Source organism: Podarcis liolepis, assembly GCF_965112155.1.
Source record: "Podarcis liolepis genome assembly, chromosome: 2".
NCBI classification, from domain to species: domain Eukaryota; kingdom Metazoa; phylum Chordata; class Lepidosauria; order Squamata; family Lacertidae; genus Podarcis; species Podarcis liolepis.
Window position 1 is genome coordinate 55,048,123 of NC_139555.1, and position 25,617 is coordinate 55,073,739.

The window sequence follows — 25,617 nt, forward strand, 5'->3', positions numbered from 1 at the left end:
TTGCAAAAAAACCCTTTGCAATTCTCTTCCTTCCCTGCTTAAGATTGGATTTCAAGGGATTTTGTAAAGTGGGCAGCCTGCTCACCTGTCAGAATTTGCCTGTGAGTAAGATCTTGATAAAGATCTGGCCCATGGAGCCAAAAAGGGAGGGGGAGCTTGAGACCAAAATTTGACACACACACCCTTCATGCCCCTTAAGCAAGACACTGCATTTTGGGAAGGAGGTGTTCCCACCCTGTGAAAAACAGGGTGGGAACACCCATCTCCTTCTCAAAGCTGGGAAAGAGCTAACTAGGCTTTGGGAAAGGGACGGACGGACTGTAGAACCCTGTCGGAGCCCTCATGCATCCTTTCCAAAGCCCAGCATCTCGCTTACCTGGCTTTGGGAAGGCAGTACAAGGGCTGCAGGGGCAAGGGGTGTCCCCACACATTAGACCATCCTGGTGTACATGGATAGGATAGATAAGTCCATTTGTTTCTTCTCTTCCCCAACCCAACAAGTGCATGTTAGAAATTAAATGCTCATAATTATAAAGGTGTTGTGCTTTGTTTGCAAATGCAGGGCAGCACAATTATCTCTGTGCTGGAAGAAATGACTGCATTATTGACAAAATCCGGAGAAAAAACTGCCCAGCTTGCCGCTATCGGAAATGTCTTCAAGCTGGCATGAACCTGGAAGGTAACTTGCAATGTTTTAAAGCTGAAACCTAGAAAATACTTCATTTTTGCATATATAAAAGATGGAAAGCCTCTTTGCACATTGCTCATATGAACATGTCCCAAATATAGAAAAGGACAGTGGGGACATGTTGCATCGAATGCCACACATCTTTTTCCTGGCCTTTCCTATGATGTGCAGCTGTGATGGCAGCCTGTACCCATAGACTCAGAAATCCATGCCTAATATGTGAACATAAGGGATGGGGGAAGCTGCATGATGTTGAGTGGAGGACTGGTGGCCTAGTCCCTCTGCTTCATTCTACACATTGATCCCATCACTGGAATAATGCATGAAGTGGGTCAGTATAAGTTTCAGTAGTGGGAGTGGTCCCTACTCACAATTCAATAGTCAATAGTAACAAAAACTAATCCATTCAAAAGTATGTATTATTATAAAGATTACAAACTCAAATAGAGAGTATAAACTAACAGAGATTACAAACTCAAAGAGATATGTATAGCACAATAATTTGTTACAAAGATTTTCTCTTTTTCACTCAACAATAATGTTGATCCTTATAATTTATCAGCTTGCAGATGGAGACTCAGTTTCAACCATAGAGCAGAAGTCAGAAGTCAATTATGGATTGGAAACCAGGACAGGGCCCTGTTTCAATGTATTCACCTTCATCAGCTAATTTTTAAGCTTGAAGTTTGTAAGTTTGAAGACTTTCAGATAAATATATCCTGTTATTTTCTATATATCTATATATAACAGGATATATTTATCCAAAAATCTTCAAACTTACAAACTTCAAACTTAAAAATTAGCTGATGAAGGTGAATACATCAAAACAGGGCCCTGTGTACCTGTCCTGTTGACTATTGAATTTTGAGTAGGGACCACTCCCACTATTGAAACTTACATTGGCCTGAGTTCTTGTTGTGCTTTTTTCTTGGTATATTTAATAACAAGGACTCCAACTTATTTAACTTATTTAAGTGGGTTAGTGGCAATATATGCAGTTGTTTAATGTTTTCTGAATAACTATTTATCACTGTATATGTTTAACATATGCACGTCTTTCTTGGCAGAACTTAGATATTTCTTTCAACATGCATTTCCAATCTTTCCCAGACTCTCATAAGAACTGTATTTTGCACTAAAGTGTCACTGTAGTATGATTTGTATGCATGCTAATCTCTTTTTTCCGTTTCTCTTCTTTTTGTTTTCACTTTCCGATTTCACGTATTTGTGCACTCCTTTTTTCAGTAAATACTGTGGTTGGGAAAACCCCACACTTGGAGTGTACAACAGTTTGAATGCAAATCAGGAAGAAACAAAAATGTTGACTCATCGGGTGGTATTCTATACCAGTTCTACTCAGAGTTAGACCCATTGAAGTTAATCAGCACCACTAAACTTCTGTTCACTAATTTCAGTGGGTCTACTCTGAGTAGCACCTGGTTGAGTGCAATCCATTGTCAACAATATGAAACTTTTAAAGTATGGATAGGTGATAACATTCAGTAATACTGTATGGCAAATTCATAATGAGCAAATTCACATGTTTGGTCCTTTCTGGCTGAGGAGAGGTAACTGTTGCAGGCTTGTCATTGCAATCCAGGAAGTCTTGTAGTAGCAATGTTAGTAGTGTTTGGCAGAATGAAGACTTCCATTTGTGTGATAGGAAAACTGACCTGGCCTTACCATTAGACAGAGTGCAGGTGCTGCTCAGGTACTGCATTGCTGGGGTTGGACTAGATGATCCCCAGGCTCCCTTCCAACCCAGCAGTTATGTGATTTCTAGCTCAGTAGTTAGGGAGGCAAGCCAGCCTGCGTTGTGATCTGTCTCTGCTGCTCCATGTGGCGTTATATTTAGGAGCAAAGACATTTTTCTCTCCCCCCCCCCCCAACATTCAAACTTTGTAAACATTGCTAATTATTATAGCAATCTCATAATAATTCTGTGACTATATAATTCTAGAGGCCCCTGAAATATTACGTGTTTCGATTATTTTAAGCCCTTATGTCTAACAATAGAATGTCTTTACCAGAAACTTCATTTAGAGGCGGTATGTTTTAGGCCTTTGCAGATAACAAATTTAGTTGGACAAACAACTAAAATACTTGGCTGCTTGTGCTTTTGCATACGTTTTTGTCTCTGTCTTACAAAACATCTAAATCTCTGTCTTACAAAATATCTAAGGAAGGGCAATCCAGAGTGTGGATGCTATCACCAAGAAGACCCACTTCCACATTGTCACCAAATGACAATTTGGTGGTTGTGGAGCAACCAGCAGAGTCTCCTTGGAAGATCAACTTGGTCTGTACTGGGGAAGGCAGTCTGCTAGGTATAATAGTCCCAAGTTGTTTAGTACTTTAAATGTCAACCACATCACCTTGATCTCAGTAGGTAATAGGCAGCCAATAGTATAATAGCTAATAACGCAACTAATGATTATGTTATTGCATGTATGTGTCTCCAAAAACACCTCTAATTGTGTGCTAACTCAGGTATGGAGTAGGCAAAATCACTGGTAAGCTCACAAGTGCCTCCACATTTGCTGTGATTTCTGTAACAGCAGCTGCTGCCAAAAGCACTGCTGCAGTTGGAGGCATCAAGTGTATAGCACCACATGGAAGCACTGCTGCATGCAAGTGATCTGGCCCTTTGCTATCTTTTCAAAGTCCTAGTTGGCTAAGTGCTTTACAGCTCTTTGCTACTCATAGAATTGTGAAGTTGGAAGGGACCAGTATTAACTTTATAATTGCTGTTCATTATCTGGTACTCTATTTTGTCCATTTTTGTAATTCCACTGTAAGATAGATTTTATATACAGTATTGCAAAATTTTCAGGATATATGGTTCGTATAAGTAAAAAAGTATGCAGGCAGCATAGATACTGTGGAAATGTGAATAAGCACAGTATATGGAGTGTATTTTAAGCAGTTTATCTGGCATATGTATTCCATAGTTTAATTATAATGGCAAGCAGTTGTCAGAAAAAAATATCTTTTTTGGTCCAGCTGTAGAAGAAACAAAAAAAATTCTGGCTATGGGGATTCATGTCTAGTAATGCATTCTATGATTCTATGTGCATGTAGACATAATTCCATGGTGTGTATGTAGTTTTGCTCATCCATTGCCAAGTTCTGTTGTCTTGGTTTTAGTGCAATGCAAAGGCCTCATTGAAACCATTCCATTCCAAAGCTGTAAATGGAATAAGTTTTTTAGTAATTTCCCCCAGGTGCACTACTGCTTTTTCTTCCTTTTCACATTTAATCCAAGGTTTCATTTTCTGTTCATACAAATAAAACCATAAAGGAAGGGCAGGAAATCTCTGTGGCCCCCAACTCCTCTCTGTTCCAGCAAGCATGGCCAACGTTTGGGGATGATGAGAGTTGTAGTTCCAACAAGATTAGGAGGCCACAGGATTCCCTGCCATAAGGAGTCTGTTGTATGCCTGCAGCATAGAAGATGGCATTGGTTGTGTTAGCAACGCTTTCTGGTTTTATTTTTTAATGTTGACTTTATTTTCTTAAAAATTTCTAGCACGAAAGACAAAGAAAAAGATAAAAGGAATCCAGCAATCTAGTGTGGCTGCAGGAAGAGAGACTGCAGAAAGTCCCACAAATAAGGCTGTTGTTCCTGCCTCCCTGCCACAGCTAACGCCTACTCTGGTTTCCCTACTGGAAGTCATTGAACCAGAAGTGATGTTTTCAGGCTATGACAGCACAGTACCGGACACAACTTGGCGTATTATGTCCACTCTCAATATGCTAGGAGGAAGGCAAGTGGTTGCTGCTGTGAAATGGGCAAAGGCAATACCAGGTTTGTATATGTATTACATGAATATAGACTATACTTCCTTAATGTAAGTGTGTTTTGCAAGGCCATATTCTGCTCCTAACCATGGTAGGCCTGGATGATGAATCAGTACATTGCCCAGGACCGGTATGAGGGCCAGTATACCCAGTGGTATGTTGTGGGTGAAGCCGCTTCTGCTGCCGAGTCCCTCTGCTGTCAGTGCCCAGTGTGAGAGGGAGGAACAAGCCACAGTGGGTCTCTGCAGCAGCAGTGATTTCACCTGCAATATACTGCCAGGTGAATCAGCCATTGCGCTCTGGCCGTCATGCAACTTGTTCTTCCCTCAGCTGCCTGTGCAGGTAGGCAGCTCCTTTAAACTTCTCTACTTAGTGGCTGCCTGCCCCTGAATGGAGAAGTTTAAAGGAGCCTCCAGCTCACACAAGGTGGAGGCAAGGTTGGGGCTCCGTTACACTTGAGGGAGCCCTGCGAACGGAGGCTCCCTCCATCTTGGGGCAAGCAGGAGAAAGAAGCCTCCGGCTGCGCAGGTGGGGGTCCCAGCTGAACAGCACAAACAAGCTGAGTTGTCCCTGCCCATGAGGCACTGGGGTGAAAGTGCCTCTGCTCCCATGGCAAGAACTGCAGCAGTTTCACCCTGTGCCTTGCGGGCTGGGGCCAATGCAGCATAGTTCACAATCGTGGTTTATTGCCAGATTGTGATGTTGAAAACCAAACATTGTCCAGCCCTAAATCATGGGCTTCTTATCTTACACCATAGAGAAAGGTTCGGTTTCCTGGTTTCCAGCATACAGTTGTACCTCGGGTTAAGTACTTAATTTGTTCCGGAGGTCCGTTCTTAACCTGAAACTGTTCTTAACCTGAAGCACCACTTTAGCTAATGGAGTCTCCTGCTGCTGCCGCGCCGCCAGAGCACAATTTCTGTTCTCATCCTGAAGCAAAGTTCTTAACCCGAGGTACTATTTCTGGGTTAGCGGAGTCTGTAAACTGAAGCATATTTAACCCGAGGTACCACTGTATAGGTTGCAGTTCTACCTCCAAAATGACACAGAGATAAATTATTCCCTTACTGTTAATTGTTATGGCTTGCCATGAAAGGAAAACAATGAAACAAGAATTAATACTAGGATTGGAAAGTCTCATCAATTTTTTACCTGGCAGGGAAAAGATTAAACACTCTTTTCCTTAATGTTCCTTTTCCAGTGGAAATCGCCTCTTCCAAAGAGCATTATACAAAGGAGAGAGCTTGGTTACATTTCACTGCAGTATATCAACTGTAATTTGCATATTTGTAGATATTAATATGTCTGTTATTAACATTTTTTGCTATTTAGCATTACTATTTCATAAAACTATTTTGAATTTTATGTCCCTTTACTGAATTTTTGATGCATTTTGACTCTGGACCCTCTCAAGAAGTCATTCTGAACTTTAAGATTCAAAATAACACTTTGGACAAGCAGTACTTTAATTGCAACAGGAAATGTGCTAGATCTTGTACCTTTTATTTCCAATCAGGTTTCAGAAACTTGCATCTGGATGACCAAATGACACTTCTGCAGTATTCGTGGATGTTTCTGATGGCCTTTGCCCTAGGATGGAGGTCATATAAACAGGCTAATGGAAGTTTATTGTGTTTTGCACCAGATTTGATCATCAATGAGTAAGTAGTATTCGAGTCCTTCTCTCTGTGTTTCTTCTAAAGCTTGGCTACACTTGTAGAAATGTGTTCTTATAACTTAGGTGCACAATTAGTACTATAATTGTGTATAAAGACTTAGCTTATAAAAAAACAATTCCTTATTTATTTTTCAATTTGAATATTTCAGTAACTTGTACTGCTTATAGAACTTTTGGCTTTTACTTTAATAATGCATAACTACATCTGTCTGTTGAAAATGATAACACCACAGTGGTGGTCTTCCTGTGCAACACAAGTTGGCAGGATGAGAGCCACTGTGGTGCAATAGTTAGGAAGTGTCATACTACGACAAGGGGCACCCAGGTTCAATTCAGCATGAAGTTCATTAGGTTCATTAAATTTAAATTACCAGAAGCAAGCCAAAGGTGAGGTGGGGAATGATGAGTAGGGTTGGTTAGATTTGTTTTGCATCGTGATGGTGTCCACAGCAGGATGGTAGTAGTCGGGGGGAGGGGGCACAAAATATGTTAGAGATGTCTCCCAGTAAAATAGTTGTTAGAATATATGCGCAATCCATCTCCACTTTATGATGCTTTGAATATATTAACAAGGTTACTTTTGTGAGTACTAGGGTTAGGTCACATCTATTAGAATGCCTGTCTACTATTAATAATTATTCAACTAAGCAAAGAATATATTTAGATTTGTTTGTTACTGTTTAGGCTTTTCGTTTTGCTCGTTATAGCAGTATGCTATTTGGGTACCCTGCACTATTAGATTTCACTATTAAATGAAATAACTGGTTAAAGTAGGGGTGCTATGCACAGTTGCGCTGAGAATCCAAAATGGGGGAGGGTAGGCAGACAGTAGAACAAAGGATAATATAGGCGGGTTGCAATGGCATAACATTGACCTTTTACTGAAATTATACAAATTGATAAAGGCTGAAGGCCACAGAGGATACACTCCTCTGGAGACTAATTTCTCTCTTCCCCTTTGACCTGTGAGATTTTTCCACAGACTCCACTTCTCACATTCTAAAACTGCCATCTTTCATAGTGCATGTTTGTCTTGTTTAATTCTAATTTTGAAATGCTCTAGCTTACTGACACCACAATAATAATAGTTCCATTAACATACCTCTATATTTGTCTAACATTATTTGTTGACAACTATAAACTGATATTGTCTGGCTACATTGACCTTGTTTTTGCATATGTGAATCCTTTTGTCATAATAAGTTAAGAGCATTAAATGTTCCTTCCACTCAAATAAACTCTTCCCTTCAGATGCCCTTTGCAGACAGTGTTTCACATAATAAATGGTGACACTTCTAATACATGTGATACTGTAGCACAGAATCCTAGTAACACAGTAAAGGTATTTGCCTGGCACTGTAACATTGCACAATTGAAAAAAGCTCTGAAACAATAAGTAACTAAGTGCTAAATCTTAACACATCTATTATTTCTGTATTTTAATATTGTGTGAGAACCGTTGCTTCCCAGAGAGTCTGTATATTTATTCCTCAAAAGCAAGCCTTTTTACATTTTTGTAATATTTCTGATTGTGGTAGATATTTTCTGCAGCAGGGCCAGAATAGTCAGTTGTGGGATGTTCTCACCACTTTCTGTAGACACTTAGTGCAGTTTCATGAAAAAAATTACATACTGTAACAACATAGGTAGATTCAGTTTACGGCAAACCTGGATGCCCTACAAGGAACTTGATGAACAGAACTTGACCTGGCTATTAAAAAAAAAAAAAAGCTTTCTCAAGTGTTGTGTTATTCCAGTCACCCAAATAGAAAACTTGTATCAAATTCTACTGAGCAACTACAATAAGGATGGACTATGATCTCATCCTTAATGACTTTGTTCCTTCCTGAAGAAGCCTGTCTTGCATGTTGACCTACAGCACTGTAATCTTTTGTGTTCATTACTTGCTTTAGTGGACAAATATTTCTTCTACTTTGAGGCTTCTTCTCTTTTGATATAGTGCATTTTGACTGTTTTACCCTTTTTTAACCCAATCTTGACCTGAAAGAAACAATGCATCAGATTGATATTGCTTGTGTCAAAAATAGATGCTTAGTATAACCACCTGTATACTTTGAAATATGACAGTTTCCCAATGAAATACAGTATGTGGAAATTCTATATCAGTCCCTGTATTGAATGCAAACAGTGATTTTTTTTATAAAAAAAAACTGATAAAACATCATAGCTAATTTTATTGGTTTTTATTCTGTTATGTGGATTGAGAAGGAAGCTGAAAAAGTAGCTTACAGTGGTACCTCGGGTTACAGACTCCGCTAACCCAGAAATAGTGCTTCAGGTTAAGAACTTTGCTTCAAGATGAGAACAGAAATCGGGCTCCGGTGGCGCAGCAGCAGCTGGAGGCCCCATTAGCTAAAGTGGTGCTTCAGGTTAAGAACAGTTTCAGGTTAAGTACGGACCACCAGAACAAATTAAGTACTTAACCCCAGGTACCACTGTACTGAGATATACTGTGCTCTTCCTGATTCTGATTATTGTATTCTAGTTGCATTTCATGAAAGGAGATAGATGCTGAGGTTTTCTGGTTAACCCACCATATATGTGAGGGCGATCTGGTTGTGACACCTGTCACCCTGTTGATCACCAGGGTTGATTTGGCTGGCTAGGCAGGTGTCACCTTCCATATATAGGAACATAGGAAACTGCCTATACCAATCAAAATGGTTTTATTTATTTCTATTATTATTAAAATTGTATACCGCCCTATACCTGTAGGTCTCAGGGCAGTTCACAGGATAAACTTCATAACTTAGATGCCATTTAAATAAAGCATATAAGTTAATATAAACCCTCCAAATAGGTAACCACAGAAGATTGATGCCTGTATGAAATGAGCTCTTCAGATCATAGATAATGGATTTTTGTCCTTGCAATCTCAAAGTAGAAGTCTCTTAGCCACCATAAGAGCTAACACAATCCACTTTTTCTGCCCACCCATTAATGCTACAGGGATATAGTTTTAAAGTACCTGATATTCTCAAATACCAAGGATTTCACCAATATAAAATTGATAAGGGTAGCAACTTCAAACAAAAAGGAATATATTATACTACAAAAACACATAAAAGGTTAAATAACAGGAAGTATCGTAATATGGGAAGGCATTTATTTATCTATACAGTGGTGCCTCGCAAGACGAAATTAATTCGTTCCGCAAGTCTCTTCGTCTTGCGGTTTTTTCCTCTTGCGATGCACGGTTTCCCATAGGAATGCATTGAAAATCAATTAATGCGTTCCTAGGGAAACCGCCTTCAGACCAGGTCCGGGGACAGTCTGTCCCCGGACCTCTTCTGAAGGCTGGGGGGGGGGACAAGGGCTTTTCTTCCCACCCCCAGCATTTTAAAAAACCCTGGGACAGCGGAGGACTTCTCCGCTGTCCGGGGCGATCTTAAAATGCTGGCGGGCGGCATTTTAAAATCGCCCCGGACAGCGGAGGACTTCTCCGCTGTCAGGGGCGATTTAAAAGCCCCTGGGAAGGCAGGCAGGGGGGACAAAGACTTTCGCCCCCTGCCCGCCTTCAGAAGGTGTTCCCGCCCCCCTCCCCGCTTCGGAACAGCTTTCCGAAGTGGGGCGGCTGGGGCAGGTGTCCCCGCCCCCCCTCCCCGCTTCGGAACAGCTTTCCGAAGTGGGGCGGCTGGGGCAGGTGTCCCCGCCCCCGCCTCCCCGCTTCGGAACAGCTTTCCGAAGTGGGGCGGCTGGGGCAGGTGTCCCCGCCCCCGCCTCCCCGCTTCGGAACAGCTTTCCGAAGTGGGGCGGCTGGGGCAGGTGTCCCCGCCCCCCCCTTCGGAACAGCGTTTTAAAATGCTGGGGGTCGGCAGCGAACGCTTCGCTCCCGACCCCCAGCATTTTAAAATCTCCCCGGGACAGGGGGAGATTTTAAAATGCTGGGGGTCGGCAGCTAACGCTTCGCTCCAGACCCCCAGCATTTTAAAATCTCCCCGGGACAGAGACTTCTCTGCTGTCCCGGGGAGATTTTAAAATGCTGGGGGTCGGCAGCGAACGCTTCGCTCCCGCCCGCCAGCATTTTAAGATCGCCCGGGGCAGGCGGGGGGGGGAAGGCAGGCGGGGGGGAGCAAAGACTTTTGCCCCCCGCCGGCCTTCAGAAGAGGTCCTCTTCTGAAGGCCGGCTGTGGGCGAAAGTCTTTGCTCCCGACCGCCAGCATTTCCCTATGGGCTTTCGTCTTGCGATGCAAGCCCATAGGGAAATTCGTCTTGCGAAGCGCCTCCAAAACAGAAAACCCTTTCGTCTTGCGGGTTTTCCGTCTTGCGAGGCATTCGTCTTGCGGGGTACCACTGTAAATGAATGCTTCAAAAAATACCCACCACCTTTCATTAACATTATTTCCAAGAAAATACTGCTGCAGCCTTTTAGTCTGCATCTGCATTTACAAGAGACTATGAGGTGCTGCTTACCCAGCTGACAGGAAACTGCATGCAGAGAGACTGTAGTCTTAGCCAGCTCCATGGTGCCCTGTGCTGTTTTGCTGACTCCACATACATAGTCCTTTTTATGCAGCTTGATGGATATCTATGCACTTCTAGTTCTGTGAAGTGAAGGTCTGGAAATAAGTGAGAAAAGGAGAGATACATGAATTAAAGGTTCACCACTTTCAGTCTCATTTAATGAGGTTAAATGAAACATCTGATAAGTGAAGTTGTGAGAAATATAGGTGCTTCTCAGAGTAGATTGCGTATTACGGGAGGGTATCTGTCTTTTCAGACTTTCACTGTAATGGGAATGCAGAATAGATGTATTGGCACTAGTTCAGGAATATTGGCTGGCACTTCCATTTGAGCTTGGGAGGAGGGTCAGACCTCTGTGGAAGAAGTAATCTAGTCTCCCAGTAATTTTTACTCCTTGGAATGCTGATCATTTCCCTGAGCATTTCAATTTTCTTAACGTCAGTGTTACTGGTTTAAGGTATACATTGCACAATGAAAATGTGGCTATTTCTGAACTACCAATTCCTGTATCAGTCCATAATAGGTTTTGCTTTAGTCAGTCATGGATGCAATATCTGAGCTTATCTCCTAGCCAAGTGTTGTTTGCTAAAATCCCTTAACAAAGCGCTCACTCTGTGCGTGTGTCTGTGTACAAGAGAAACAGGAAATACAAGTTGGTAGGCTACTGTATCTTATGAGACTTGCAAGTGGCATGTAGTACAGCCTGACTTGCATAAATTCTGTATTGCACAATATAAATTTCCCATTAGTGATGGTGTAAATCTTTTCCACCTCCCATTTGCTAATTTAATTTCACACCTATGGATAACTGTTGGTTAACCAATAATTTTACTAATGGAAATAATCTATGACCTCTCATCTATTAAGCAAATAATAATTTCAGGTAATTTATCTAGCAAAATAAGAATATACAGGGCTTTATATAACCTCTTCTACCAAAAAAGCTGTAGCCCTCATAAACTAAAGTTACTCAAGGAGCTTGCATAGTAGCCAGCCGTCTCATTTCATTAGTAGGGGAACCAGGAGAATGACCTCTGATGAGGCATTGCAGAAGTAGCTTTGACCCAACTCATTTAGGTTATTAAAAGTTAAAATCAGCACTTTGAATTGGAACTGGAAACTGACTACAAGGTACTACAGATGATCAAGCACTGGTATGATATAATTATATTTACCAGTCCCATTCACTCATTCATGCATTCATTCATTCACTCACGCATTCATTTTTTTACTACTACTTCATTTATATGCCGCCCATCCATAACTTAGTCAACCTATTTTGGACCAACTGAAGCTTCCAGACTGTTTTGGAGGGTAGATCTCTGTAGAATGCATTGCAGTAATCTGAGTGGTAGGTTACCAACCTATGGCTATAGCAAGTTAGCTGAAGCAGATGTAAGGCAATTGTAGAATGAAAAATTGGACCACCAAGATTATATTTATGTTCTGAATAGATAGCTCTGCTTAGGAACCCATAGTCTAAGCTATTCAAAAATAAATATACATACTCAGAATAGGAGCAAGTGTATTCACATAACATATACCACAGGGAGGAAGTGGGAATTGTAATTGCAGGGTAGTTATAATGTAATTACACTGCAGATTTGCTGTAGCACCATATCATTACTAATTATTCATTTTCCTAGAAGAGAAGGTTAGCTGTAGGAATGTTACTCACTGTTCATGCTTATTTTATATAATTATTCTCACTTGTGCACTTTAAGGCCACAGTTACAAGTAGCCCCTATTCCCAGTGCTCCTTAATTGCACAGTGCAGCTATTTAGCACAATTTAATGGTCAATATCAACTGGTTAGGAAACATTAGCTGATGAAGCTTAACAATCATCAAACACTTCTCCAGATTCAAAGTACTCATTAAAACAAAAGCTACCCATTAAATTTAGCTGCCAGCTTTCCCCAAGCTGATGTCCTCCCCATATTTTGCACTTCAGAACCCATCGTCCATGACTATTGGCCATGCTTGCTGAAGCTGATGAAAGTTGGAAGAGCCAAAGGTCTGGAGACCATCAGATTTGGAAAGGCTGACTTGAGCTATTCTGATCCCTCTGGAAACTCATAAGATGGCCATGAAGGAAATAGGCTTTCCATGTTGGTTGTCCATAGCATCTGATAATTTATTTTATTGGAGATATGCTTGTTCTGCTTTTTCAGAAAATCCTTCACAAAGCAGCTTGCATATTTCATAAAAGTTTTTCTTTAAAAAGCAGCTGTTAAGTGTGGTGTAGTAGATAAAGTGCAGGATTAGGACCCGGCATATCAGTTTTCAAATCTGTAATCAGCCATGAAGCTTACTCGGTGAACTTGGGTATAACTGACTTCCGGTGGTTATGTATGCCACGTGGAGCTGCTTGCAGTCAATAATACATAAAATTAGAATAAACAGTAACATTAAAATAACCAGCACAGCACAGAAATGATTTGGCCCTACCCCAGTTAACTACCATCAATCCATATCCTCACCCACCTGGTGGGTGCTGAAGCGGGCCTTCTGAACTACGGTAGATTTAAGATATAGACACCACTACATGGGTGCAGGCGATTCTTTGAATAATATTGAACTAAGCTGTTTGGGGCTTTAAATATATTAATGAACACTTTGAATTGAGTTTAGAAACACAGTTCAGCACAAAGAACACTAGAGCAGTGCGTATGTTGGGCCAGTAGTTGGAACTTTTGGAAAGGGATTTTTTTTGTGTGGATTTTAAGTTTGGGGCTCAGATGGAACCTTCAGCAAACTACTTCTTCCTCTGCTTTTAGTGTTGAGTTGGCTGGTTGACTGATTTGATTTTAAGAGATTGCCTAAAGGTGGAAAGGCAGGATATCATTCAAGGTGGTTTGCAAACATAATGCCATTTACAAGGGACTCTGCAAGGTCCAGCTCCCCACACCTGATGTTCGTTCAGGTTCTGGCAGCCTTGGAAATAGCAAGTCCTCCTCAAACCAAATTGGAGAGCAGAGCCAGAAAATGTGTCCAGGATCAGGAGGTCATAGCAGCTCCTGTCACATTCTTCTTCCTACGTTGCAGCAGCAAATGTGGGGTCACAGAGTCAAAGAATTTTGGAGTTGCAAGGGATTTAGTCCAACCCCCCTGCAATGCAGGTATATGCAGCTGTCTCATACACAGATTGAATAAGCAACATTGCTGTTACCAGCACCATGCTCCAAACAGCTGAGCTGTGCTGAAATAAGTTACTGCCCAAGATTACTAAATAAGTTCAATGCAAGTTACTTGTCTCCATCTACTCCAGCAGTCTATTTCCAATAGTGGCCAGAAAATTGCCTCTGGGCAGCTGACAAGCGAGGTGTTATGGCACCTGGTGTCACTGGCACCTGGTATTCATAGGTGTGCTGTCTCTGAACAAAGAGGTTCTATTTAGCCATTGTGGCTGATAGCATCTTCAATGGTCTGAGCAGCTTTGGGTGAATTGAACCAAGGAAAGGTATAGTGGGAACAGTTTATCAGGGTTGGATATCACCCCATGTTTTGGAAGTGCAAGTACCTCTCCCTGTTCATTTGTATTGGGGAGGAGTCATACTAGCTCTCACATAAAGTGTGTACTGCATGATAATTGTGGCAAGTAATGATACAGGATTCTAAAATTGCAGGCTTTCAAAGCATCTAAAATATGACCTACAGCTTAGCACATCTTGAGTCTGAAAGCTACGCCCCACATCCTCTTCAAGCAGAAACATATCACAGGGTGTGGGCCTTTCTGCTAGCTACACCCTGCTGTCAAAGTGCAAAAGGGATATAAATTTGAAAATAGAAAAAAGCAATAATAATTCAACAAACACAGTTCTAAAATTGAACTGATCTTGCTGTTTTCTTAGCCATTAAAAATAGCCAGTATATAAAATATCCAGCCCAAACATTTAATAAGGTGAAATAAAGTCCTAAGAATTGGCTTAAACTTTCTCTAGAGACAAAGGGGAGACACTTACCGTATTTTTCGCCCCATACGGCGCACCTAGGTTTTTTTTGGGGGGGGGAATCAAGGGGGGATTTATTCCCCCCCCCCCACAGCCATCCCCAAACTAGAAGAGGGAGACGGAGTGCTCAGTCTCCCTCTTCTGCCTTCAGGGACAGCCTCCCTAGCCTTCGTGGGGCAGCGGCTTGCCCCGTTGTCCCCCGAGCTTGTGGGGCTGGTGGTGGGGAGAAGCTTGCTTCTCCCCACCGCCAGCCTCCAAACCAGGTTGGGGGATAGCAGGATGGCGGCGCTTCACCTTCCCACTGTCCCCCGAGCTTGTGGGGCTGCCCGATATCTGCCCGAAGCCCGGGGTGCGCTCTGGAGCGTGCTTCGGGCTGCAGGCTGCTGCCCGCAAGCCTTGCGAGCCCGGTGGGAACTCCTGCCGGGCTCGCAAGGCTTGCGGATAGTTTCCTGAAGCCTGGAGAGCGAGAGGGGTCGGTGCGCACCGACCCCTCTCGCTCTCCAGGCTTCAGCGAAAGCATGCATTCGCCCCATTGGACGCACACACATTTCCCCTTCATTTTTGGAGGGGGAAAAGTGCGTCCTATAGGGCGAAAAATACGGTACATTAGTAACCTACCTTCTCCTTTGTGGCCAGCCTGGAAATTCAAATATCTTCTCAACAGGCTAGTAGATAAGGGAAAGCACTAATAAACTGGCTTCCTTCCTTCAAAGCCATCCCCAATCCCATGGATTGTCAGAGAAGGAGTAGAGGATTTTGTTCCTCCTCTGCCAACCCACTCTGTCATCGGTATGAAATTCCTTCCTGGTCATCTATGGCTAGAAGTCTAGTTGTTGTATTTATTGTGTTGCCTTGTTAATAACTTATGCCTAGACGATTTGTAAAGCATGGAATACAGTCATACCTTGGGTTACAGACGCTTCAGGCTGCGGGGGGGGGTTGGGTTGCGGACCTGTCGAAACCCGGAAGTACTGGAAGGGGTACTTCCGGGGGTTGCGCATGCACAGAAGCACTAAATCATGCTTTGCGCATGCGCACCAAATCGCAACCCGCACATGTGCAGATGCACACGTGCATCCCGCATGGAGCACGTTCGCAACCCGAGCATCCACTGTATAGGAGAATCCATAAGTGCAATAAGTTTTAAAAGGAAAAGATTGTATACTTATATAGCAAAAAGATCAGAAGGGAAATTCTGTAAACATCTATTTTACCCTTCATGATAAAATACCATTTTTACTATTATGAGTAAACCTTTCACGATAGTATTAAAAACTGCAGTTTATTTAAAGGCATTGCTGTGCGACTTCATTTGGAAAAAGTATGCGTATCTTACCAGCCTATAATTTCTGGAATTCATGTAAATAGAGGCATCTCCTTACTGGTAAACAAGGTACAAATTAATTTCTTTTGTACTGATTCAGATGTGTATATTCTATTTACTCCTCAGGCAGAGAATGAATTTACCCTGTATGTATGAACAATGCAAGCGTTTGCTGATGGTTACTAATGAGTTAGCACGTCTTCAAGTTTCATACGAGGAATATCTCTGCATGAAAACCTTGCTGCTTCTCTCTACAAGTACGTGAACATTGGTGATTCCTCTTTTAAAAAACGAAACCACATTTTAAAGAGTTCTCCTTCAACACTGATCTGGGAACTGAATTTAGAACTCTCAGATCCAGTGTATTAGAGAGTTCTGTGACTACCACATTTTGTCAGTCTTGGGTCAGCATTTGTGTACCTCATAAATGATAGTCCAAAAAAGCATGTTAAAATTATTTTGAAATTAACAATTTGTCACAATATCTGTTGGACCAAACCAGTTTTGCCACCAGAAATAACTAAAATGTTAAATTCTTAAATGGGTTCAGGCTTTGTGGTAGCTGGAGAGCTGATGAAAGTAGCAGTTTGCACATAAATGCTTGGACAAGGAAGCTCTGTTCAGACTTAAGTCAACTCTGATAATAGGTATGAGTCTCTGGTGTGATCAAAGCCCAGGAGTGTCCTGTGGAGGAGAAATTTGCAGAAGCTTTTTCAGTAGAAGGGAGTTTTATTTTTCTAGGTACACTAGAAGAATAAATAGAATCAATAGCCATTTATTTCTTCCTGGAAATACAACCATTTGGAGACACGGTTGATGGATGAATCCAGGAAACATTGATCTCCATGGTGCAAAATCTTACAACCATACTATTTCTATGGACAAGGTCACTTAGAATTTCCTATAATTTGAGAGGTATGTGCACAAGTGTGGGTACTGGTTTTCCTTGTGCTACATACTGTCTTAGACTACAAAACCAAAACGGCCTTTTAATGGTGTTATTCACAATACTTATTTTATGCAGAAACTCTGAACTCTCTGCAATTGTCTGCATAAATATCCACAATTTAAAATCATGATTCTAACTTCTCTTGTCTTGGTTTACGGTAAATAGAAACACCCTGTTGTAGGACGCTTACAAACTCATGTGATCTAAAAACTAATCTCAATATTTCAGTTCCTAAGGAGGGCTTGAGGAGTCAGGCTCTGTTTGATGAAATTCGTATGACCTACATCAAAGAACTGGGGAAAGCTATAGTGAAGAGAGAGGGAAACTCGAGCCAGAACTGGCAGCGATTTTATCAACTGACAAAACTTTTGGACTCCATGCATGATGTAAGTTTTGCTTCCATACATTGATTCTGTGCAATTTGAGGATAGTACCAATGTGGATGAAACCTGGCCAATGAAAAAGCCATCTAGGCACAGCTTTCCTGATTCTAAAGCTAAGGTTCTTCAGAAAGGTACCTTTCTGGACTCCCACTGCCCCTTCTAGGCCATTGATTGTAAAGTATTCCAGTAAGTAGGGATGCGGGCAAAGACGACATCAGTGCGTCCCTCACAGGGCCACTCTGCCACCAACTGCCCTGTGGGAAGGATCCTGATGGCATTTTATATGTCAGTATTGTTCATTGTGGATTTTTATAACAAGAGTTTTACTCATAAGCAGCTTTGAAATCTGATTTAAGCCAGCATTCTTTTGCCAGTTTTAATTTGTGCTGTGATATATTTAAGGTCTTGCAGCATTTTATATATGCTACACTGTATTGATAATTAAGGCTTCCTTTAAGAAATTAATTCTCTTATCATTTGCAGGTGGTTGAGAATCTTCTAAGCTTTTGCTTCCAAACGTTTTTGGATAAATCCATGAGTATTGAATTTCCAGAAATGTTGGCAGAAATCATCAGCAATCAGTTACCAAAATATTCAAATGGGAATATCAAGAAACTCCTATTTCATCAGAAGTGACTGCCTTAATACAGAAATAATGCCTTAAGGAAAAAAAAGTCAATTATAGCTTCTTTTTTTACAAACTAAAAGACTTGTTAATTTTGTCCTTGCAACTATATTGGGTGTTCTTGTTTTTGTTTTGTAATTATGCACTACATGTGGTTTACAGAGGGCCAAGACCTAGGTTTCAGAAGCAGATGCCTCAAACTGAATGATTACAGGAAGAAGGAAAAGAAGGAAATATGATTTGGGATTTTCCCTCCAGAAACACCATCATATTCACAGGATAGGATATACCAAAACAGCAGTGTCAAGTTCAGAATCTACATTGTCAACATTCTGCTAGGAATTTCTGCAGTTGGCTGGATAAAATTTTCTAGGTTTTTGTTTTGGTATAGATTTTTTGTATAGTTAAGGTAGCATTTTGATTTATGCATGTAACATGAAGAAAGTTTACAACTGTATATCGGAAAAGGGAAGTTGTGCCTTTTATAGCTATTACTGTCTGGTTTTAGCAATTTCCTTTAACTTTATATACAGTGAACTAAGCTTGCTCATTTTTTCTTACATAATTTTTGTAAAACGTCAAGATGCCTATTGTACAGCTGTTTTTTTAAAGTGGGGCAGCTCATAGCTTAATGACCTCTAGATATTAATCTTTTAAGTATACTCATGTGAATATAGGTTGACTTTTCTAACCTGATCAAGACTGTCATAGTCACCTTTTAGATGTCACCTTTTAAATTTGGCCTATAAAAATCAGCTTTCTTCAGTGGCGGGGGTGGGGTGGGAGGGATTGAAATGTAATCCAAATCTAACCTGAACACTGGACATGCATACTTTTGATATTGGTCAAAGATTCTGTGAGCTACTTGCAAACTAGCTCTGTCTTAAACAGGTTTGTCAACACAAACTTTTTTTTAAAACAAAGCATACTAGATATTTACATTTAATGTGATAGCCATAATTGTAAGATTCTTGGGCTGGATTGACAGTAAAAACATCAGTCTTGACTGCCCATCAGGAAACCTTCAGGAAAATATGCATAATTGTTTAAAAGTTTACTTCTACATGGAAAAATTAACTTTTTCCATACTCAGTCTATTGCCATATGAGTGTGTACTTCTGTGTGCATCAGTGTATATTATATATACAGTGGCCACAATCCAGAGCAGCTGTCATAACGCAGAACAAAACTGATGTGCACCAAAATTGGCATGTCTGCTGTTCTCCTTGGATATAACTGAGAAGTAGCAAAACCTGTGCTTTTTTAAATTATTTGGAGGACAATATTGATGATCAGTTCATCTTTTTTCCCCACAACAAGTACAAAGCTGTGCAATTGCCTCCTTGGGTTTCTCACAATTGTTGGATTACAGCCAGTGTTGCCATTCTAGAGAATCTGCTCCCTCCAACCTAAGATGTGATTGGACCTGCCGCTTCTTATAACCTATGGGGAAGGGGTTGGAGGATGGCAAGGCTGCCTTATGAGATGATAGTACTGCAGCTCATGCCTCACCAGTGCAGTAGTGCCCCGAGTCCTGAACACACACACCCGAGCCTACCTTTGCAGCAGCTTTTTGTACCCCAGTAAAGCAGAACAATAAGTAGAAAGAAGCCAGTTTCTGCTTATGGATCACTCCCTGGATTGGGCAAAATCTTGACTCTATTTTAAGTTGATGGTTAATTTCTGTTGACTTCAATAGTCAGGAACTCCATATGTGTATATACGTACACATATACATATTTTATATAAATACATATACATAAATATCACTGAAGTACAAAAAATAAATGTAATTATGCCCAGTATATATTATGTTTAGTATTATAATGATTCTTAAAAGATTTTACTTCAAGTAAGATTTTTACCTTTATGCAGAAAATAAAATAGACCAAACTACAGAAAGAAACAAATCACTTCTGGAAAATAAAAACCCTAAACTTGTGTTGTTACACCCCCATTTTCACTTCATTCGTCACCCAAACAATCCTATCTTGTTTCCTGGAGAACATGAAAATTCCGCTACTGATTTAGTGGTGTAGACTAGAGCTTTGTCTCTGTACGTCTCCCAACCCTTCTGCATCAAACTACTAGTGTGCCATAAAAACAACCACCATATAAGTCTTGTGAATTTACAACCATGTAAGTCTTGTGAATTTTTCCTTGTCATCATTGATTTATATTTTAAAACAATTTGCAAGCTGTAGTAGCCTATCCTCTGAGCAGCTTAGGAATTCTCAGAAAATTGTAAATGCTACGCCACTCAAAAGAAAGAAAGAAAAAATATTTTTGTTCAAAGTGGCCTGGATATTTCTGTAAAGAGAAATTAATGGGGGTTTAATTACTTAACAGGAGTTAACAATCAAAATGTACTATGATGCTACTAATATTTTTTTAGTTATATTTTCAAATAGATATCATTTGGTAGAGTTTGAAAAGGAAGGAAGGGCTACTACAGCTTTAAAAGCAATTTATCAAATTATTGTAAAATAGCTTGTATAGTGTATCATAAGAATGGTTTTTAGATGACAGATTGCTTTATCATGACATGTGATATATTTTTTCTAGGGGTCACAAATGTGTTAAATGGTAACCCATACAAATTGTGGTTTGTCTGGAAGTATTAATCCTGGCAGCATTGTTCTGAAGTATCTAAAGAGGTACTCTAGTTTTACTTGGTGTGTTTCTATCGTTTGTTTGTTTTTATCCTTTTCCTTTTGCTTTCCTTTTTGTTTTAAAGGCACTTACCCATATTCGGTGGGAGTTCCTCGGGCTGAAACCTAAATCCATTAGTCCGCTGTAAGAAAAACACGGGAGCTGGAGGTTCAATTTAATTGCCCAGCCCGTGCGCTTGGTCCCCTCACATTCCAGGACTAAACCTGCAGCAGATGTGCAGGTTTATTTGACCCTTCCCCCATCCCACCCCCCAAAAAATAAAGTAGTGTGTTCGTATGTCCACACTTCTCTATGTATGGGGTTACTTTCACATATAGCCTCACAGAGCACCGCAAAACAGTGAGACAAATTTGGCAGTTAAAATGCATACAGGTACCAGCAATATGTAAATAATAGCATAGGTTGTTCACCGTCTACTAAATACATTTCTAATTATTCAACAAAAATGTTCCTGGTAAAATAGGAGTTTTACCTGAACTATCTGTTTTTAAATCTTTTTTTAAAAAACAAAACAAAACACCAACAACAAACGTTAAGCTTATAAATGGAAATCCCCAGCTACTTTCAAGTAAAATACTACCTTTTAATAACAGTAATCATTCTTTTTGATCTCTGTGCAGTCCCACAATTGGGTGCTGCACCTATGCATAGCATCTTGAGAACCTTACAGAGCTTTTGTCAAGTAACTCATCCTCTGGTGCTGCGAGCCTCTTTGCAATTATCTGGGGTGGGGAGGGGAGGGGAGGGGGGGATAGGGCAAGCGCCACCTCCTTGAGAATGTGCTGCCTGTGTTTCTCTCTGTGAACTTTTCCACAGGAGCACCAGCTCCCTGGCTAGGGCTCTAGAAGGTTCTAAACATGTTCTGCATAGAATACAGTTGTGTTATGCACAGATGACCACTCAAAGGATACTAGAAACAGGTAAGAAACCTGTCTCTCTTCTTGAATAAGCTCTTTAAAGTATGTATGTTTTAACAGTTAATCTAAGCTTCAGAGAGTATTTTAACATTAGTTTGCAAACCATTGGGATGAAAACGTGTATTCTGCCTGATTTTAGTTAATGCTAAGAGACTCAAGTATTTGGTTTCAAAAAGGTTCCTGAAAAGATAAATCATGACACCCTGTCTTTATTTCAAAGGAAAATTTGGAAAGTTGAACTTGGGAACTGATGTGTAGTAAACATTTTAGTCCCAAGTTTAAGGAAGCTAGCACTGCACCCATGGACAAATGTATGTGTGGTGGTTTACCTATACAAGTGAGGTATACAGAAATCAATATTATGACTATGTGCAAACAAGTAATTCAGCGGTGGAAAAGAGGCTCTAATTCTTTTGATTTCATGTATTTTTGCTCAGTTTTTGGACTTTGATTTCACTTTTTAAAAATGCTGATTCTGGAAAAGAACTTTCAATTTAAATGTGCTGTTAAGAATATAAGTACAAGCCATTTAAAGTACATAAGCATCAGCAAAAGGTATGTTGTTTCTTGTCTGGCTAGTCTTTTTCATGCTGGGGAAAATCAGCACTTCAAATAAAGCAGGGAATATTCTGACTTCTGTCTCTTCAGTGCCTTGCCACAACATGCTAACAGAAATAACATGGGTAGCCCCAGATATGCATGCTGTATGTTAGAATTGCACTTGGAAACTAATAGGAATGGCCTTTCATAGGATATGTTAGGGCATGCAAATGGAGAGAGGAAATTTTATCACTTATACACCACTAAAGTAGCTGAGAGCCTTAGCCTTAAGCCTGAGCACACTTTCTTTGAAGTAAGTCCTATAAAGTCTTTGGGACTGACGTCCAGGCAAATGTGCTTAGGATTGGTTTGCCAATCTTGCCAGCCGTACCGTATTAAACCAAAAATACAGCATTGAGTTTCCTTGAAAACAGCAGAGGCTGAGAAAGTGCGCACAACTGGGGGAACAAGTGCCAGCCTACCTTTAGAAACACAGCCACTTAACTTGACAAAATAACAGCGTATTAGGAACAGAGGTGGGAAGAAAGCAGATGGTGGAGAACTGAGAACCAAGGCTAGTCCCATTTACCATATTCATATACGCACATCATGTGGAGCGATTACAAATATGCAGGCTCACAAGATAGGATAGCACATCTTCATTTTGTTCAGCATGCAGAAACTCAGTGGGGCCTTAATTCTTCAACATAGTGTGCATTCCGATGCTGATTATGCAAAGAACTTAACCCTTCTACACTTGCAAATAATGAGTTAAATCAAATGCTGTCAGGCAGAACCCATTTTAGTTTTTAAACAAAAAAAAATTAAGTACTATTTACAAAACCATATTAAATGTACAGGTGGATGGTAGCTGGTGGGGTGGGGGGGGTCTGTAATTTTTACAGCTTTTAACATCTCCTTTGAGAGATGCATCCCCCCCCCCCCGCTCCAACAGAAAAGCTGGGTCCAGAGCTACAGTTGTGTCTGCAGAAGGTGTCTTCTGTTGACAAGTAGTGTTATATACTTTAGTGCCAAAGTAAAGTGAAAATAAATCCAAAGACGTTCTTCCGCTTCGTCAAGCAGAAGCCCGAGAACTTTTCTAGAACCTACCTGACATACTGTTACACAAATACTTTCCCTGGTGCTGTGTAAGCTTTTGGACATAAGAGTTAAATTTTTAAAATTAACTTGGGTAGTTAATGCCTCCTTAGCTTTACTGTTGCATCAGCACTAAGTTGCTGTTGTGGTGCTTACACAAAGCTTTTATCATGATGGGGCTGTTTATGCCCTGCATGACATGTCAGCGAATCCTTTTGGAACGCCCATAGAAACATGGGGTGATATTTGGACATCACAGAACAACAGGCTCCCATTATTTTCAGCAAATGCATGGCAAATGAAATCGATGTCAGGGGAGGGGAAAGCTTTTGCATGTTTTGGCTAGCCCATGGGGCCAGTTCTGGCCCCTCAAGTGTAGGAGGGTTGAGACATCCAAGGAATGGGTGGCAAGGCCCTGGCGTTTTGAACCCACTGCAAGATAAAGTATGTGCTTAAGTACTTTGTGGAAAGGGACCAGAGTCTCCAGCCTCTTTCAGAATTGAGCCTCATCCACCACTGCCTGGTCAATATTAAAACCAATTGGGCACAATTGCCCTGAATGTACACACATTTTTATGCTACTGCTGTCAACGTAGGAACTGTACTTTCAAGCAAGAAATAGAGCCTCATGTTATTGGAAAACACTGAAGGGCCCTTTTTGAGGCTTTTGTTTGCTGGTAAAAAGGCTGCGTGTGTGAAAATAGCCTCCTTTCTCCCCAACCCCCCAAAACCATACAAGCCCAGGCTTAATAGCACGGATTCAATAGTGTGTCAACGTTCTATTTTGTATATTATACAAAAGATATATAATGGGGACAAATCCTATATTATGCTGGTGTATGGCATTATTAAAAAGCTTTTTTTGTTATTTTTATCACAGTAATTTTAAACAGTGTAAAAAAAAATTAAAACAAGTGACTCCTGTTTAAAAATAAAAAGTTGTAGTTTTTTATTCATGCCGAATAACTCTGTAGTAACCATGTCTTTTCACCTACACAGTGAAATGTTGGATTGTAAAATCTTGTGTGGAACTGTTGAGCATTTATTTTTCATTTTAAATTTTGCTGTTCTATTAAATTCAAAGCCACACGTCTGTACAGAAGTTGCAGTAAATGTAAGCCATTTACAGCAATGCTGAATAATGGACAAAATGACATAATAAAAACCTGCTTTTTCATTACATGTTCAAATACCCCTTGAAGTAGGGTTTTTCGTTTTGTTTTGTTTCTTGTACAGTGTGTTGCAGATGGAGTTCAGCCTTCTATTAACCTACAAAAATTAAGGCTGCAATCCTATAAACATTTACCTGGGAGTCTGTGTGTGGTTGCGTTAGAGTACTGTCAGTGAAAATAATACAAGCAGAAGCATGCCAAAAACTTGACTGAAAATTTATTTTTATCTTGCACACGAAACCCCTCCACCATCTTCTCCCCACCTCCCCGCTCCGAATTATCAGGGTGGTGACAGATTCTTGGAATTTCCAAGAGGGTTGAGGGAACAAGCACGAACAGAACAGTTTTATACCTCCTGAGAGCAGTTAATACCTTTTAAATATGACGGCAGTGACCTGACCCACCCTTCCTTATCCCAGTGGGGGCAGATGAAGAATCCAGGAATTAAAGACGAGCAACCATTCTGCTTATTCCCCAAATTGAAGCGCCTTCTGCTCCTGAAATAGCCTTCTGAGAATACAGTAATTCACTAAATGAGGAAGGCATGCAACAGGATTTTAAAAGAAATGTGTGTGTGAATGACAGAACCTGAGCTCCGTTGCCAGCTAAGTGAAACAAAACCTCCGGTCAGGGTTAAAGCAGCAGGGTTCACTGCAGAAGGAGACAAAGGACTTTCTTGGATAAAATAAAAGCATTAAGTCACAAATGAGAATCTCACTGAAGCCACAGTTTTAAATTAATGGATTGGAACCAAGGCAACCAGAGCTGCTGAAAGACCGTGCTAATGACCTAAGTGAGTTGGCAAAACAACTTAATTTGTTTTAGAAAGAAACAAGTGGACAAATGCAGTTGCGCTTCTAATGAAATAGTTTGGTGAAATCTATAAAACAGTTGCCTTCAACTTAGCTAATGCCGCATTTAAATTGGAGCAGCACCTGCACTGAAATGCATAAAAAGAATGACAAAAATTCTATTAACTTGGGAGATTTGGGGGCTGCAGCCTAAGTCTCGCTTTAGCCTCCACAGAGATCTCTGCAGTGGCTTTCATTTACCTGGGAGTCAGACCCAATGACCTGTAAAGGACAGGCATGTGCAGCAGATTCAGACAGATCCCCCCCCCAAAAAAAGTGGGGGCACTTTGGACAAATTTCAGGCTTGTCTGAGCTGAAGGGGGATCTCTCCAAAGCACCAGAACTGAAGTTGGGGACCTCTAAAGTGATTCAGGCCAATTCAGATGTTTCAAAATCTATACAAAAGGTGTGCTGGTAAAAATCGCCCTATTAGGCAAACATCATGGTGGTGTGAAGAGGTGACCATCTAGCTCTATTAGAA

At 40.7% G+C, this 25,617-nt stretch overlaps 1 protein-coding gene across 4 annotated transcripts in view; it reads left to right on the forward strand.

Annotated features, from left to right (window-relative positions):
• Positions 1-24,295, forward strand: part of NR3C1 (nuclear receptor subfamily 3 group C member 1) — a 55,002-nt gene extending 30,707 nt beyond the window's left edge. For 3 of the 4 annotated variants that reach the window (XM_083487797.1, XM_083487798.1, XM_083487799.1), the window contains 6 exons: positions 563-679; positions 4,218-4,496; positions 6,006-6,150; positions 16,055-16,185; positions 17,106-17,263; positions 17,744-24,295. In XM_083487797.1, the coding sequence (XP_083343923.1) occupies positions 563-679; positions 4,218-4,496; positions 6,006-6,150; positions 16,055-16,185; positions 17,106-17,263; positions 17,744-17,896 (983 nt within the window). In that variant the 3' untranslated portion in view covers positions 17,897-24,295. Of the gene's footprint in view, positions 1-562; positions 680-4,217; positions 4,497-6,005; positions 8,422-8,633; positions 9,247-16,054; positions 16,186-17,105; positions 17,264-17,743 lie in introns of those variants that run through there. The other variant, XR_014522189.1, reaches the window with a different exon arrangement.
• Positions 24,296-25,617: the final 1,322 nt, after the last annotated feature.